The following is a 16,890-nucleotide window of genomic DNA, read 5'->3' as shown; positions in this document are numbered from 1 at the left end:
TTCCAAATATCCCTGTCCATGATATAATCATTAACTTTATAATACGCCTTTGATATTAATGTCTTCTTGACAATAGATCTGAATTTTGTATCCGTTTCATTTGTAATATTTTTTGGAATTTTATTTATAAAAACGTATGCAATTTCCCAGAAAAGACTTTTTGGTTTTAGCCAGTCTGTAAGATGGAACTTTAAGCTTCCCTGTGTTTCTAGTAGCCTTTGGCTTATCGACGTTAGTGGAATCACATATGTTCTTCCTAACATACATGATTATTTCAAAAACATAAAGCGACGGCAGGGTTAGGATATCTGTTTTCCTTAAAAAAGATCTTAAAGATTCACGCGTCTTCAAATTATAAATTGCTCTAATTGCTCTCTTTTGTAAGATAAAATTGACTCAATGTCTGCAGCAGATCCCCATAAAATAAGGCCGTACGAAATAATGCTATTAAAGTAAGCAAAATACACCAACCGTGCCGTCGCCACATCGGTTAGCTGCCGCATTTTCCAAACTGCAAAGCAGCAGAGCTCAATCTACCCGCGATTGCTGTGACGTGAGGTCCCCACTGTAGTTTAGAATCGAGCGTTATTCCTAAAAATACTGTTGATTTTACAAATTCAATAGTTTGACCATTTAACTTTATATTAGAAATGAATTCGAGCTAGATGAATTTATCAACGAGATTTAATACATTTAGTTTTCTTAGGATTTAGTAACAAATTATTGGCAGCAAACCATGCGGATATCACGGACAGGGTTTCATTGGGCTCAATGAAGTCGGTATCTTTCTACTAACCTTGAACAGTAAAGACGTGTCGTCAGCAAACATAACTATACCCGACTTTTGGCTTACCATATAAGTAAGGTCATTTACATAAATAAGATACAGGAATGGGGCAAGAATGGATCCTTGAGGCACTCCCATTTCGACCACAGATCCCTCCGATACCGTATGTACGGATGTATATATATATATGTGTGTGTGTATATGTTTCTCTCTCTCTCTCTCTCTCAAAATAAAAATGAATCGCCGTCATTATGTACACTGTGTTCGTTATTGCCAGGACAAGGTTGGTTTTATAAAAAAAAACGAACAGGGTTGAATGCCCGCATCAGCCATCCACCCATACTTACTAATATTATAAATGCGTGTGTGTGTTTGTATGTTTGTCCGTCTTTGATTTTTGGCAAGATATAGTTTATGGGCCAGAGAACATAGGCTACTTTTTATCCCGGAAAAATGCAGTTTTCGAGGGAACAGCGCGCGATAACCGAATTCCACGCAGGCGAAGCCGCGGGCAAAAGCTAGTATATCTATAAAACTAGAGACTATTAAATAATACTTCAAATACGCTTAAAAATTTATTTATTTTCTATACGATAAATAATTATATTTTTTAGCAAACACATGTGTCGCCATGTTCCATTTAGAAAAATCTTGGAAAAGAGCAGTTCTTTTCCTTTACCTTCTCAAATATAACAATATTGTATTAAGGTTAAAGTCCGAGTTCTCGAGACGCTAACGCTCAATAGATGAGAGCCTGCTGTTCTATTGCTAATCACATAAAATTAAAGATGACAACTATTAGGACAGTGACGAACACTCGTACGTTTACCTTACTTTACTAAAAGTTGGAATTCGAAGTACAGATACTCAGTCGTGCTTGAAATCGCATATTAACGTTTCTGGCAGGTATTAGAGTTAACTAGCAATTAGGCCAGACTGTAATGTCAAACGATCTCGATAGTAACGCCATCTAGCGATATTTTTTATATCCAGTAACCAACATATGCAACGACTTTAGTAGGTAATGGCTTTCAACAGGCGATTATTCGTGAGTTCCAACCGCCTAATTTTTCTGGACACTTGTAAAAACGGCCGAATATTCTGAATTGATAATACAAACTGAAATATAGATGCACAGAAAAACCAGAAAAATAAGACCAACACTGGGAATCGAACCCAGGTCCTCGGTATTCGTTCGGTATAGTTTAGGTTTTACGGGATGACCGTAAAAGTAAAAATTTGGAATTGAAATAAAAAATACAAAAAGATTCCAAAAAACCAATCGAATATTCTGATACAGTCTTTTAGTTACAAGTATGTGGTAGAAATGCAGGAACTTGAACAAATAATCGAAAACGACAACAAAATCTGCAGCCAATTAAAAAATGATACTAGACAAATGTGGCGGTTGAAATAATTTGCCTAATGCTGCTTGATCCAAGTGCGACGACCACTGGACTAGACAGAGCGCACAAAACGAGGGTAGTGCTAGTCGTGTTGTGTCGTGTGATAGACTCTTGAGAATGAAGTCTATCCAGGACCGAATTTAGAGGTCTAGAGGCCTTGTAGCAACAAAGGAGTGGAGCCCCCCAAAATTATTTTCCAAATAAAACGAACAGTATAATTATGTTTGTACAAATTACTATACCCAAGTTAAAACAGCGAAAAAAAATCGTTGAAAATGTTGAGTGACCTAGTGTTTGCTCGTCGGAATTTGAAATTTCCGGAGTCTCTATTGTGGGGGGGCCCCTCTCTTGTGGAGGCCCCGGGGCTGTAGCCCCGGATGCGCTCCCCTAAATCCGGCCCCGAGTCTATCGCATGAAGGAGCGGTGCCGCGGGCCGCGCTGCATGCGCGCGCCGCCCCAGCCCATGCCGCCTGCAACAAAACAGGATTTATTTATTTTCGAAGGACCAACAGAGTTACAGTTTAGATTAGGTTATACATGCTATAACATAAACGGGAGAATGCTCCTCACCCGGCTTTCCAGAAAATGGCTGAAGCAAAACTGTGAATAGATAAAAAACCCTCAAACTTGCCGGTGAAATTACTGGCACGCGAGGTATCCCATCTTAGGCCTCTAGGTTGCCAACGCGTCTGCAATACCCCTGGTGTTGCAGATGTTTATAGGCGGTGGTGATCTTTTACCATCAGGAGACCCACTTGCTCGTTTGTCATCCAGATGAATAAAAAAAAAACTTCCCCCATAATAAGCTCCAGGGAATGAGGGCTATCGTTTTTTGTCTTACTAGATGGCGCCACTGTTCCGTGAGGTTTTTAACCCTTTGACCGCCACGGTCGGTAAAACACGACAGCTAAAAAAAGTGCCATAGTGGCCATGTCGGCATTTCGTGGCGCATATGGAACGATTTTCAGAAAAAAAAAAATTGTCGGCTGTGACGGTTGAAAAGTTAAGTGTGGCTTTAAAAGTCTGTTATTACGGGCGTGAAAACAAAGTTTAGATTAAAATCATATTTAATACATCTTAAAACCGTACCATAAAAATATCGAGCAACCACAGTCTTGCGTAGTCCCGTATTGTTCGGAAAAAAAGGGAGGACAAAAGTTTTCGAAAGACAAAACTGTCTCAAAACACAGACATTCATTGCCACGTAACGCATAATTGCCATAATTAATTTCAGGTAATGCAAAATATTCTCAAAATTATTCTAATTATAAATAAACCCGCGTAGCTCACATGAGATTTGACATTTCGGAGACCTCACGCTACACTAGCGCCTCTAGCGGCGAATTCATACGCGATAACCCTCATTGTGGACATGCAGGGTATTTAACCGGTGAGAGTGCAGCACTATCTGGCTCCTCCCTTCCAAATCGTCCATAATGGATCTTTGCCGACTGCACGTCACCATCTCCCATGTGAGTATTTCTAAAAAGTTATCCCGTCATGAAATTGACAAGAAATCAGTTTTGTCAAGAATTTATGCACACTAAGGACGAGATCATAAAACATAGACTGCATAAAACATCCAAAATTTCTTGACGTCAAGAAAACGTCACGAAATCTTGTGAGGAAAAAAATCTATCTTATCTTTGTAATATAATAGAAAGAGAGTTCTAGTCAACCTTAGATTATATACACTATGATTGTCGCTGATACAAGCAATATGCGTTTATGTAGCAGTAAACTATTGTGTTACTGCTAAACACTGAAAGTGGCCAATTGCCATACTACATCTTCCTATTGGATCCAACAACAAAGATTATCTGACTTTTTATCACCTTTACCACAAGGTTTTGTGTATATTTAAACACAATATTACTTATTTTTTGTGTTGAAATAGTGTCAAGATATTTTTTTTTTTAATAAGTAGACAACTGAAAATGGACAACTTTTTGAGAAATAGTCATAACCTCCTGGGGTTCAAAGTGATAATACTAGTCCATATTGTTAGCAATAGAACTTATATCTTTTGAAAAAGGAATAAAGTGTCATTTTCTCTGTATCATTCAAATTTACAAAAAAATAAAATCAACTTTATCTATGAGACATTAAGGGGCTGTTTCACCATCCATTGATTAGCGTTAACCGACGGTTAAATGTGATGCCGTCTCCGTCTATTCGAACAAAACAAATAGAGATGGCATCACACCTAACCGCCAGTTAACACTAATCAATGGATGGTGAAACAGCCCCTAAGTTTTAAATTTCGATGTCATGAGGTGGGCCTCAGGAGGATAAAACACCTCATATAAAATTTAAAAACGAAAATGAAGTAAATATAATCAAGGATTTAGCCAAAAACAAGAGGGAGGGGGCTACTACAAAATTCGAAAATCGCTGTATCGTACCGTCCCTCTCATCCTCGTGAAATAATATAATAGTCAACGAGACGGCAACACTTTATTATTTGTAGTTATTTTGTTTTTTTTTTGTATAATTTGAATTTTACAGCACATTGTTTTGTACTGTAATGCTGTAATTTTTTATTGACAAATAGACATAGAGAAAGACTTATGCTGGTAACGCTACTACGTACGTATCAGTAACTTATTTATTTATTTATTAGTTAGGTACAATTACATATTGTAAACAACAGTACAACTTAAATCTTACAAGAACCAATAACACACTCATCCCATTTACTTACTCATCATGTACTGCGAGGCGGGCGGGAAGTGGCCGAAGTGTTGGCCGCCCAGCTCCCACGCGCCGCGCCCTCGCCTGACATCAACATAAATAAGTTATAAAAAAAGAAAACTTTATATTGCTGACTGTACTTTTTGTTCGCTGTACTTTAATTGTGTCATCTTTGCTATATACATCTCCTAATTATAAATCAAATCGACCAACGGAGGAAAGTCTTTGATTTAGAAGATTTGACACAAGACACGGTACGGTAAGTCTACACGCTAGGTGTACAGTCACCAGCATTAATATCTGCCACAGCGGAGCGTGCAAATATATCTGACACGTCCTTCCGGCCCTAGAAATAGAGTCGTATCAGATATTTATGCACGCTTGTTGTGTCAGATATTGGTGCTGGTGACTGTACGACGCAAAAATATCGACACGGCCAAAGTTACAAAAATATGTATACACGACCTTAATGTCAAGTGGATAAAGTCGTGTATATATATTTTTGTAACTTTCCACTTGACTGTACAACAGACATGTTTTCATGCGAAAACCCCACGTGTTAACTCACAGTTGTCGGTAGTGCGCATGTACGGGGGCGGCTGACGCGAAGCGGCCGCGGTCCGGGGCGCCGGCGCCGCGTCTCATGCCGCTGGAACACAGTCAATCGTTTTATCAACACACATCACAAACCTTCGACAATGCCTTCAAAAAAATAAACTTATAACCAGCATAAAGATACTGTTTTTTTTTTCAGAACACTTTTCTTATCTGTGAAAATTGTTTTAATGCATAATATAACACACAACATCGAAGTCGCTATGCTCGGGTGCCAATTTATCTCGTGTGATATTGGTTCTTTTCCCCCCTTGTTGAATAATCTAGTATTAAGTTACCGTTGCTGCGGCTTTCCGTAGGGCGGGTGCAGCGCGGTGAAGTCGTCGACGTGCAGCGAGGGCGGGCGCGACGTGTTGGGCGGCCGCGACCGGAACGCGTCCGCGCCCCCGCCCCCGCCACCGGCCCCTCCCCCGCCGCCGCCCCCCGCCTCCGCCCGCACGCTGCGGAGCGCCACTGGAACACACAACTTCAATAACAACCGACCATTCGAGCGCGAGCGTTTAAAAAAAAAAGTACCTTTTCTTTCAAAATGTATTTAATTTTTTCATACTTTTATGAGTCTGTTATGTGACGCCCGCGCCCATACCAAGTGGATGAAAAAAAAATGTAACAAAATTGACGTTACTGTTTGGGACATTTTTTACACGGCGATGCAGTCAGTTAAAAATTATACATAATAGTGTTAGCCATAGTTCGGATCCATTATTATGCTAAATAAGTGTTATGCTTTTTTATTATTATGCCAGTATGCCAAATCTGTAATGCGATATAAAATATGGGGCATCCGTAGTAAGGATATATCGGGCTTTCGGAGATGTAACGAGTTCTGTAGCTTTGGAATAACCCTTTATAAACCAACTTTCTTTAGCGCCAATCTTTTTCACAATCTATCCACTAAGTTTTTAAGGCTTTGAATACATTTTAACAGTAGGTATGTGAACACTATTAATTTTTAATCTTATGGATTAAGATCATATTGACAACGTCTAGGTGGCCTGTAGACGATCAATTATATTGCGAATTGTGCAATATTATTGATTGAACGAAAGTTTGAGCGAGTTTACATTTTTTTTGCACTATATTTTTCCATTGCTTCGTGTAAGATTGCGCAATATTTTGAACACGAAAAAATTGTGCAATTCGTATTATTGTGCAATATAATTGATCGTTTGGATTCAGAGCGCCTTTAAATCTGTATTGTACGTATTGTACAATGTTTTTGTAGGTCAAGGGGCCGCCTTATGGTCGCAAGAGCGCCCGATTTTGGCTCTTGCCCTGTAAAGGGGTAAAGGTGTGTAGTGTAATGTGTGTACCGGCGGGTCTCGGGTCCTCTGGCGGGGCGCGGCGCGCGTGCCGGCCAGCCGCCGCACGGCGCCCGCCACCGCGTCCGCGCCCGCGCCCACCAGCCGGGCCACTTCCATTATGTCGCACAGCACCTGAAACCACAAACGTGACAGTAAATAATAGTAGATTGTTCAACAAGGGACTAAAACAAACCATAATGACACAAGATTTTTAGCAACCCGAGCAGAGTGCGGTTTTTTCATTTTTTTTATTGTTTATAAAGTGACGCTTACATAATTTAGCCAAGCTTACATGTTTAGACAACAGTTTTAAAATTGAAAACTATTTTAAAACTAATTGGACTATGCTTAAAATGAATTAATCCTTAATATAATTGAATAAATTCATATTCGTGATCATTAATTGTTCCACGAAATTAAATCGTGTATTTTTTTAAAATATTTTTGCACAGTTGTCAGTTTGAGGTTATTTCCACGCCCTAAAAATCCGCCATTCACAAACACCGTGTTGGCTGTTGAGGGGTTTCCAACGTAAATAAAAAAAAAACGAATCCCTAGAGAATAAAAAGGAGCTTTAGTCCCAATATGCAGAAATTAAAGTAACATTTTATGAGCATGAGAAGTAATATTCAAATATTGTTGGCGACTGGCTGCTCTGGGACCTTTTTTTATAGTTTATTTGTCACTTGCTTTTTTAATATGCCTGTTTTACGTTTAATGTCAGTTGTGTTTTATTGCTCCAATCTGTCGGTCTCAATACTGAAATTGTGCTTTATCCTTATTAAATAACTATTATTTAACCCGTGTTTCCATCTTTATTCATCTAGTCTTCCCATACAGTCCACCACTAGCTATCAAATATAGTAGAAATAAAACGTAGTACATTGTAAATCAGGAGCATAAAACGAGCCATTTTACCCCAGACGTTCAGCCTGGATAGAGCCGTCGAGGGGAAAATGGGTTTAACGCTTGAGTTTTACACTAATATTGTGAGGAAATTAAATAGCAGCAATGGAAACAATTGTTTACTTACTAAGTAAATACGTACCTTTATTTTTCATGATTGTATTGCTATAGTATATATTATTATAGCAATGCACGAAAAATTTACATAGCTTTATTGAGTAGTTACGAATTATTAAAAAAAAACTATTTTTTGTGTGACCAAGACCCTACTTTATGCACGTAAACGTAAAAACCATTTTATGTCGTCTAGATCGAGCATAGATACGAAATTTCAAGTAGAAAAACTGTTACTCACCAATTCAGTATCATTAACATCGTCCTCCCCGCCAACGGCTGGCAAATTCAGCCAATAGCTGGAAGTAAGCCGTTCGTCGCTGGCCTCTCCAATAGCATATATGGTCCTGGCGGTGAACTGGGCGACCAGCGTCTCTGGCGCCGGCAGCACGGGCTCCAGGGTCTCCGGCGGGTCTTCGGGAGGCTTCAGCTTGAGACAGGCGGCGAGGAAGGCCGCGTTGGCGACGGCGTCGTCGTCCGCTGAACGCTCCTTGTATAAAGATGCAATTTATTTAATCGTATGGCGTAAAACATTAAACAATTAAACCAAAGAAAGAAACAAACTAGCTATAAATCCACATTCAGGGTCCCAAGCCACGAGATTGTGTCAGGTGTCAGATTGTACAGATCTCCAGGGGAGCCCGAGAATGAGTGTAGAGGGCAGCGCTGTACAATGTGCTCCATAGTTTGAGCCTCCTCGCCGCATTCGCAGAGGGCCGAGTCCCGCCAACCCCACTTGTGTCGGAAGTAGTGACAGCGTCCGTGTCCTGTACTCAGTCTGCTTAAGCGGCGCCAGAGCTTGCGTGCTAGAGTTTAACCGTGGGTTTAATAGTTTGCAGGGCAGTTCCAGTAGTTTGTGCATTCCACTCGTCCTTCCACCTCTGTCTGATGTTAAAATCCCCTAGGTTTTGGGCAGGGTGCCGAGATTTAAGCCTTTGGGGTGGAGGATGACAGAAAGGCTGGATAAAGATGCAATAAAGTGTCAATGTCAATATGCTACAGGACGATTGACGAGGAGAACGCGAATGCGAACGCGAGGTGCTATATTCAAGGTGGTCAATCGTTCACTGAACTAATTATAAATTATATCAAAAATTACACGATTCTAATTTGATTGTCATAGTGCAAAAGACTAATGTGTATCGTTGCATGAAACCAGTGAAGTGGGTGTGAAAAGTTCCCATAATCAACACTGGGCCCAAGTGGATACATACTTAAATAGTCTAGCAGTAGTACATACCTTCAGTATCTGCTCCAGTGTCAAAGCAGGATGTTCATCGCCGGCCGTGTACCCGACCATATCGGCCACCTCTTCCTCAGTTAGCACGGTTTTCCGCCCCACTGGCCCCTCCCCTTCTTCGACCCTCAGGATCCGGATCAGATCCAGATACAGACTCATGCACTCCGCCTTATCCTCCCCGGGACCTTCCAGCACCCACTTGAAAAACTTGCCCAAAGCCTCTCGCTTTTTCGTGACGAATTTCTTGAACTGTAAAAACCCGTACTGGTGTTCAGTCAGTACAAAATACGCTCGTAATATAGCTGAAGCTACCGCGCACGTTTTAGTCGCAGATTCTAAGCAATTCGCTGACGCTTCTAAAAACGCTGCTAACGTTTCTTTTCCGGGTAAAGAGTTAGCGAGTAAAACGTCTGTAGGAGCATGTAGGGGGGTTAAGGTGACTTCTGCGTCACAGAAGGCTGCTAGAGCGTGAGCGGCGAACTCTTGGGCGGCCGCGTGCTCGTTCGACGCGTTAGCCAAGCTTAACACGCCACATAAGGCTGTCTGAACGTCCGTCGATTTAGGTCCCCCGCTGTTCATTGCGTGGAGCACAGCGCATTTGACCGGTGCATGCGACACCAAGCAAGCAAGGAACCCCATCACGCGAGCTGAACTAGCAGTCGCAGGTTCCCCTTGTTTCAACTCTCTTGTCACCGCTCCGACGGCCGCCCTCGCTACAGTCGCTGCCGTATTAGGCGCTAAATCGGCTATCTGTACACACACTCTCCGCAACATGTGGACGACTGGCCTATAAGTCGACATGCAAATAATCTGGATCATGTCAGTCAGGTCGTTGGATAGCGCGTGAAGATGTGCCGACCATAACCTTCTTTCGTTAGACGCGTCAGCTAGCTCCCTTTCAGTTGGAGGCGTTTTCGTCTGCATCGGTAAAGGTAGAGGCAGGAGCTCGGAGAAGACCAGAAGACCGGGGACGAAAGTGTAGGGTGCCGTTGTTATATATGAGATTACTTCGGAGCACAGGGAAGTCCACGCGCCGCGGCGGATGGAGTCGCCGTCTGTAGCATGGTCAGCGATCGGTTGTGCGTAAGCTAGCAATGCCTTCACAGCTGCTTCCGCTGCCTTAGTTGCTGTCCTATACCCAACTGATCCAACGGGATACGCTTTAGCAATACCATATGTTTTGAGCAGCACGGGGGCTGCTGTTAGATCGCGGAACCGCGAGCCCCGGCATCTTACCACTCTCGCCAGCATCTCATCCAGCAGCCTCAGACAAGGTTGCAAAATCTGAGCCAACTGTAGTCCCTTTACGGAGGCGAAGAACGCCGTATGCATGGCCGGTTGGTCGAAGTGCACCGACAAGCGATCCAAAATGCCCGCCAGATGCGCCACTCCGTCTAGAGAAAATAGCTGAAGCACGTTGTATTTGTATTTTAATTCGATGTATTCGTCGGTAGCTGATTCGCTGGCGATGGATACGTTTGATTCATAGTCTGAAATGCAGAAATGGCGCAAGATCCTCAGGCAAGTCATCAGCTCTCCGGGCAAGTCCGGCGCTTGCTCTAGTGTAGCTTTGAGTATCTCCACACATTCGCCCATGTCCTCCCCCGATAAGAGACTGGTCTTCTCGACAGGTTTTAAGTAAGGGATGGCTTCTTGAAGAACACTCGAGACGCTCGGCTCGAACCTGTCGTGTTCTTTTGCGACGTTAATAAGCCGGTTACCGTACCTTTTCAAAAATGGTACTGTGGCCGCGTACCGTACCGCCGACACTATCAATTCTATAGCGTATCCCTTCGCAGGGGACTTCTGCTTCGACGGCGATTCACTTTTATTTTTAGATCTCAATTCTTTTTCGAACACTTCCATTAGGCATTCTGCCTTATCGTCCATAGCGATGACGTCCGGTACAGCGGTTCTGCCGATGCTACCGAAACTCAGGCAGTACAAAGCTTGGAGTCTATCTATCAACTCGTTCTCGTCCACCTTGCCCGCTTGCAGGTCGCAGATGGACTCCAAATAATGTACCGCTTTAAGTCTGTACGCCAGTTCTAAACCGAGAACTTGTAGGTCTGTGTAGTTACTTAAATCATGGGGAAAGAGGAACTCGTCGGTGTTCTGTTGACCATACGGCTGGACTAAGGTCTTGAATAGTAGTTCACTCAACTCCATGTTTCTATAAAGGAAGTGCAAGCCGTTCTGCGAATGTACTAGTTCGTAGATGAGATCGTGTATCGGGCTTATGACGACCAAATTGTTGCAAGTTGTCGGGCATGTCAGGAGGTATAAGCAGACTTCTAGAAAGTGGTGTATCTTGAAGAACTCAAGTAATGTTTCGTTGGAGCAGTCTTTGCTGATCTCGAATTGTGCGGAGACGGGGAGGAAGCGCTTCGGCTGGGAAATATGGAAGCAGTGTGAGCGGTACATGTACAGTAGCTCTTCCAGACAGTTGACAATGAAGTCTGTGTCCGACTCCGAAAGTTCTGCATCCTCGGCTTGACTGTTCTCAGCTGCCGTTTTATTAAAAACCAACACCAAGTCGTGTAATTTCTCCAACAATTCATAGATATTAAGTTTTTTAATTAAAGCACTGATCGAAAACTTTATTCTGGCAAGAGGATTGGTTTGCATGATTGAAATAAGTGCTTGATAACCGTTCTTTGGATTTTTGTCGGTGTCGCTTTCTTTTTTACCGAATTTCGGATAAACGGCTTCGCGCATAAAATGGTCCAGTGCAACCTTCGAGGAGAGGCAAGCATTCAGCGCTTTTAAGATCATGAGGCGAATGCTTAGAGCCATGTACTCTTTGGAGTACATTTCCAAAAGTAGCATTTGCACATCTATTCCAGCATTCAGTAATACTTTCATTACCAGTTCATTATGTCTGTGAGACAGTAATGCTTCAGCTAAACGAATACCGCATTTCATATGCCTTATTTTATATGTAGCTAGTTGTTGAGTCAAGGCGAAATCAAAGTTCAGCCCGATACGGCAAAAAGCAGCCAACAAATTGTAGATGTCCGCAAATTCCTCAGAGTCTTCAATTTTGACGCTGTTTTTAAAAATTCTTAAAATAATATCAGTATTTGCACAGAGGTTCGTCAAAGCCGATGTCAATTGCTCGCACTGATGCACCCACTCTTCTCTCACCACGTTATCAATTTCACTGAAAGTATTTGAAGAGAACTTCTGGTCTCTCTTCTTAGCCGCTTTGGAGAGTTCAGACATCTTAAACAAATCCGGGCTGGCGTCGCATAGCTCGTCAAAACTGGCTGTCATAACATCTTTCACTTCTTCTTTCCTATCAGTAGCAAGTCTGTAAATATTATTGACGTGTTCATACTGCTTCCAATCATTCTTGAATGGGTTGAAGTATTTTATAATATCATCAATGCCATCGTATTCGTTGACGTCATAATCCACTTCCATGTACGGTGCCTCCAGATCGTCGCATATATCCTCGTCGGAAAGAATCGGTTCGAATTGCTCCGCATCCATAGACGGCTCTTCTTCAGCGTTGCGAACGGGTGATTCAATAGGTTTCGGCGCCGTGGTATCAACAATTTGGACTGTCACCAAACTAGAATGTTGTGGTTCCACATAAGGAGCATTCTCCACTTCTTGCGAAGGACTCCTAATCGGGTTCTTATGCCTGTAGCTCTGATGGTAAAAGTCAACTCGGGGGATCTGTTTCCCGCTTCGGTCGTAGTCGCCCACTTCTTCAGGTCTGATGGGGTTAATGGGGCTTGAAGCATCCCCTTCTCTGGGTGACAAGGGACGCCTAGCTGTTTCAGCTGGGGGTGTTCTAGGTCTTTTTCGAGGGTCGTCACGGCTTGGAGATCTGCTTCCATAACTGGAAGTCCGAATTCGACTGTAAGGGGAGTGTCTCTTCTTGTCGTACGGAGGCTGTTTTTCATAAGACGGAGCGCGTCGTTCATAAGAAGATGATCTCGGTGACAATCTTTTTTCATAAGAAGGCCCCCGTTTCTCGTAAGAAGGCTTGCGTTCATAAGAGGGAGCTCTCTTGTCGTACGGCGAGCGTCTCTCGTAGGACCCGGATCGTTTGTCGTACGAGCCGCCGCGCGATCTGTCGTACGACGAGTGGCGTCTGTAATCATCCTTTTTGTAAGACCCCCTGTCCCAGTCGCGGTCGTTGGAAGGTCCTCGCAATCGATCCCTGTCGATGCTACGCGATCTCGACCTGCTCAGCGGTCGATATTCCCCTTTAACTACATAGTCTCTATCTCGGCTCCTGGATCTTGAATGCAGACGGTCTATTCTATCCAAGTCTCGACTGCGATCGCGATGTCGAGACGAATCACGACTTCGGCCTCTGTCAAGAGACCTTCTGCGGCTCCGACCTTCTCTCCTATCCCTGTCTCTATCCAACTCGATGGAACGTGGGCTGTGCCGCAATCTATCTCCCTCTCGATCAAGGCTTAAAGCTCTTCGGTCTTTTTCCCAGTCATCATCGATATGGTACGTCCTAGGGTCTTTCGGAGGTTCATTATCGTAGTAATCGGTGCGGTATGGAATATCATAGTTTTCTGGAGCATAGTTTGGTCCGTAAGTATCTTGAGCAGCGGCAACTGGGCCAGTGTAAGTGGGTATGGGATTGGAAGCTTCTGGGTTCCACTCGGGTGGTGGTACGTTCGGCACTGAGGCAACTTCGCGTGGGATGGAGGGTCGTTGGACTGCTGGAGGGTTCACTCCTACAGGGGCTTCTGTGATCACTTGTGTGAGATTCCCATATACAGCAAGAGTGATGGTTGTGTACCAACCTGAAACATAGAAAGATTTTTGGTTTGAAATCAATTGTAAGTGGAATTCTTTACTTAAAAAAACTCACAGATTTCAAGTGTTTTTCATGAAAGTGAATCTTAATTTTGGTAAAAATTACTTTTGCCAAATTTATTCAGTAGACTTTCGTAACTGATTAATTTTGTTTCCACCACACACTCCCTAACTTTAATAAATAATAACTGTATTCATTGTAATGCACCAGGATTCTATCTGGTGTAAAGAGCTAAATCTCAAATAATTTATTCAGTAAATAGATCGCAATGGGCACTTTTACACGTATTTTTTTTAAACTACCAGCGCTTTCGGAGAGACCATTGCCGAGAAGAATGCGCCTCAAGAAACTAGGCAGAAAGTCATTTTTTCAAAATGAAATAATTACAAATAAAATACTTAAAAACTACAGTATAAAATTAAAGAAAAAGTTACATGAAAAGAACAATAATAATATAGGGATGTATGGGGTTCATTGAGGCGTTCTAAGGGGGAGGCCTATGTTCAGCAGTGGACGTCTTCTGGCTGATGATGATGATGTATGGGGTCCCTTAGATACAAAACTAAAACTATATCTATGTTCAGTGGAAGTGTAGAATGCTTCCGCTGTCATAAATTACAAAAATAATAATAATTTTATTCTGAAATATATATTTCACATCAAGTAACCATTAAGCTTTTGGATTCCAAAGGCAAGCTCACGCCTGCCAAAGTTAACTCACGTTACGTAACATTAGTTACCCCTTATGTAGATTTATCTGTCTGTCTGTCACAGGGCTGTATCTCGAGAACTATAACTACGAAAAATTAAAACATAAACAGGTTCTCAAACAAGTAACATTACTTTTTTTCTTTTTATTTTACAACTCAAACTCGAAATAATAATAGACATAAATATGTACATAAATAAAAATTAATAATAATATAGCATATCAGCAAAATCTATATATGTATATAAAACAAAGACCATTTATAACTCAAGAATGCCTTTTATGATTTTTGTGTTTTTGGTCTTTTGGTCTTCATCAGGAATAGGACAATAAGTATTAAAAACATTGGAAAATTGACGAAAAAATAAAATAAAAGAAAAACATTTTCTCATACAAAATGTTCTTGGGTTTCGTAACTGTCAAATATTTAATGTTCATCCCATCAATACGGTAAACTCTCCCCTCAAATTGAAGAATATATTTAAATAAATTGGACCTGCTAGATGGCGCTGTTGTTGGTATGTTATCATCATTTTAATGTAGTATTTTTTCAGGCAGAATATCTGCCGGGTCCACTATAAATAATAATTAATTTTTTTTTTTTAAGTTTTGATGTACAATACTTTTTGCTTTTGACTCAGTGCAAGAGCGCAACTTGTACTTAGCCAATTTTTTTTATAAAGAAAGAAAGAAAGAAAGAAAATGCGTTTATTGCCAACAATAAGGTAGGTATATAATGCATTACACAAGAAGGGTACCTACTCTAAAAATTAAGTTAACTTACTAACTATATGCGGATTCTATAAAAGTTTGTGAGACCTGCTTTCTAATGAGTTAATGCTTTTTATAGTAAGTTAGTCAATCAAATTCACTTAATTATTATTATTAAGTTGATTTTATTTTGTTTATTTTAATTTTAGGTGAAATTGTTGGTGTAATTTAATTTTCCTTGTAACCTCGTAAGTCCGGACTTTTTCTACCGTACATAGTTCTACAGATCAAGCCAAGAATTCTAAGTTTTGTGATTTTGGAAATAATTTCAATAGTTCCCAATCCACACCGGTGTCGGTTTATCTGTGTTATTTCTTCATAGTTAGATCACTGAACCAATTTCGATGAAATTTGGTATGAAGATAGTTTGAGACCCATGAGAAGGTTAAATTACATTCATTATCTAAAATGTTTATTAACGGTTTTTAAAGAAAATAATAGTCTATCACAAATAATTATTGGAGTAGACACATTAACTTATATATTAAAAACAGTGCTATCAGACCACATTTTTAATTTTCATTCAATTTTTTATGGAATAACAGAGAAAAACTAACAAAAATGCAACATTGCCAGCTCAGCAGGTATAAACACTAAGAGCAAAACAACTATTCACCATCAAGATGAGCAGTGTGGTGGAGAAACTGCATGAACAAACAACATGAGAAAATTTGTTTCAGTTCATTTCAGATTGTGTTTTGTTTAGATATCCCAATTATTTACATACCAAGTTATCAGGCCACCTTTTGGGACATATAAATACCTGCAATTATAACTGAAAAAAATCTGTCTTTTACAGGTTTTCTATTGCGCACCAGGTCATTTAGCTTACCTCGTAGCACAAGTCCATCAGTTGGTATGCGCGGCTGTTCCAAGGTGTCCCCGCACTCCATATGGATTTGTCCATTCTGACAATAGTCCAAGCTGCCGAGCGCCTCAAAAGTCGACGCACCAGGCTTGCTTAAGTCGTTCACGAAAAAATCTATGTGGAACTTGGTCGGGTTTGTTGCCCCAAGCCTCACTCCACCAGGAAAATCACCCTCAACTCGAGCCCCCAGTGGAATAATACGTATTTCCCTCACAAACACTGATTTCGGGAACTGCACTAGATCTAAATTCAATTCCTGGAAAACGAAAATGACCGATTATTGACTAAAATTGAAGTAAAAGCAATCTATGTTCAATTCGTTGAATTACTAACCTCGCTAGTGTCGTGAGAAAAAGTATCGAAGAATAAAAGGTCTGGCTGATCTATTGCAGACATTACGAAGTTTTATTTCGCACTATTTACTTATATTGAAGACCTTATTTTATGGAATAAAAGCATTATTTTTGTTGCCGTTGTCTCGTCTTCGCGTTCGATAATGAGACGTTTTTTAAACAGGTTTTTACAAACAATAAAAGCTTGTTCCATTTGAAAGAGTTTCTTTGAAAATAAATATTTAATTTCAAAGTTGATTACTTAAATATTACTCGCATAAATCAATTATTAAAGGTCTAATTTTGTGTTGAGGTTATTATAAAACTCTTATAAAATCATTTGAATTATGAA

At 41.0% G+C, this 16,890-nt stretch overlaps 1 protein-coding gene across 1 annotated transcript; it reads right to left on the bottom strand.

Annotated features, from left to right (window-relative positions):
• Positions 1 to 1,363: 1,363 nt before the first annotated feature.
• vir (VIR_N domain-containing protein) lies at positions 1,364 to 16,734 on the bottom strand. Its single transcript, XM_074090639.1, is given in 10 exon segments — positions 1,364 to 2,663; positions 4,898 to 4,971; positions 5,456 to 5,536; positions 5,781 to 5,955; positions 6,816 to 6,842; positions 6,845 to 6,938; positions 8,068 to 8,316; positions 9,067 to 13,844; positions 16,171 to 16,462; positions 16,540 to 16,734. Coding segments are annotated over 10 exon segments (5,898 nt in total). The 5' UTR covers positions 16,603 to 16,734; the 3' UTR covers positions 1,364 to 2,598.
• Positions 16,735 to 16,890: the final 156 nt, after the last annotated feature.

Source organism: Choristoneura fumiferana, chromosome 8 (genome assembly GCF_025370935.1).
Source record: "Choristoneura fumiferana chromosome 8, NRCan_CFum_1, whole genome shotgun sequence".
Taxonomy (NCBI): domain Eukaryota; kingdom Metazoa; phylum Arthropoda; class Insecta; order Lepidoptera; family Tortricidae; genus Choristoneura; species Choristoneura fumiferana.
This window is presented reverse-complemented; position numbering and strand designations above follow the sequence as displayed.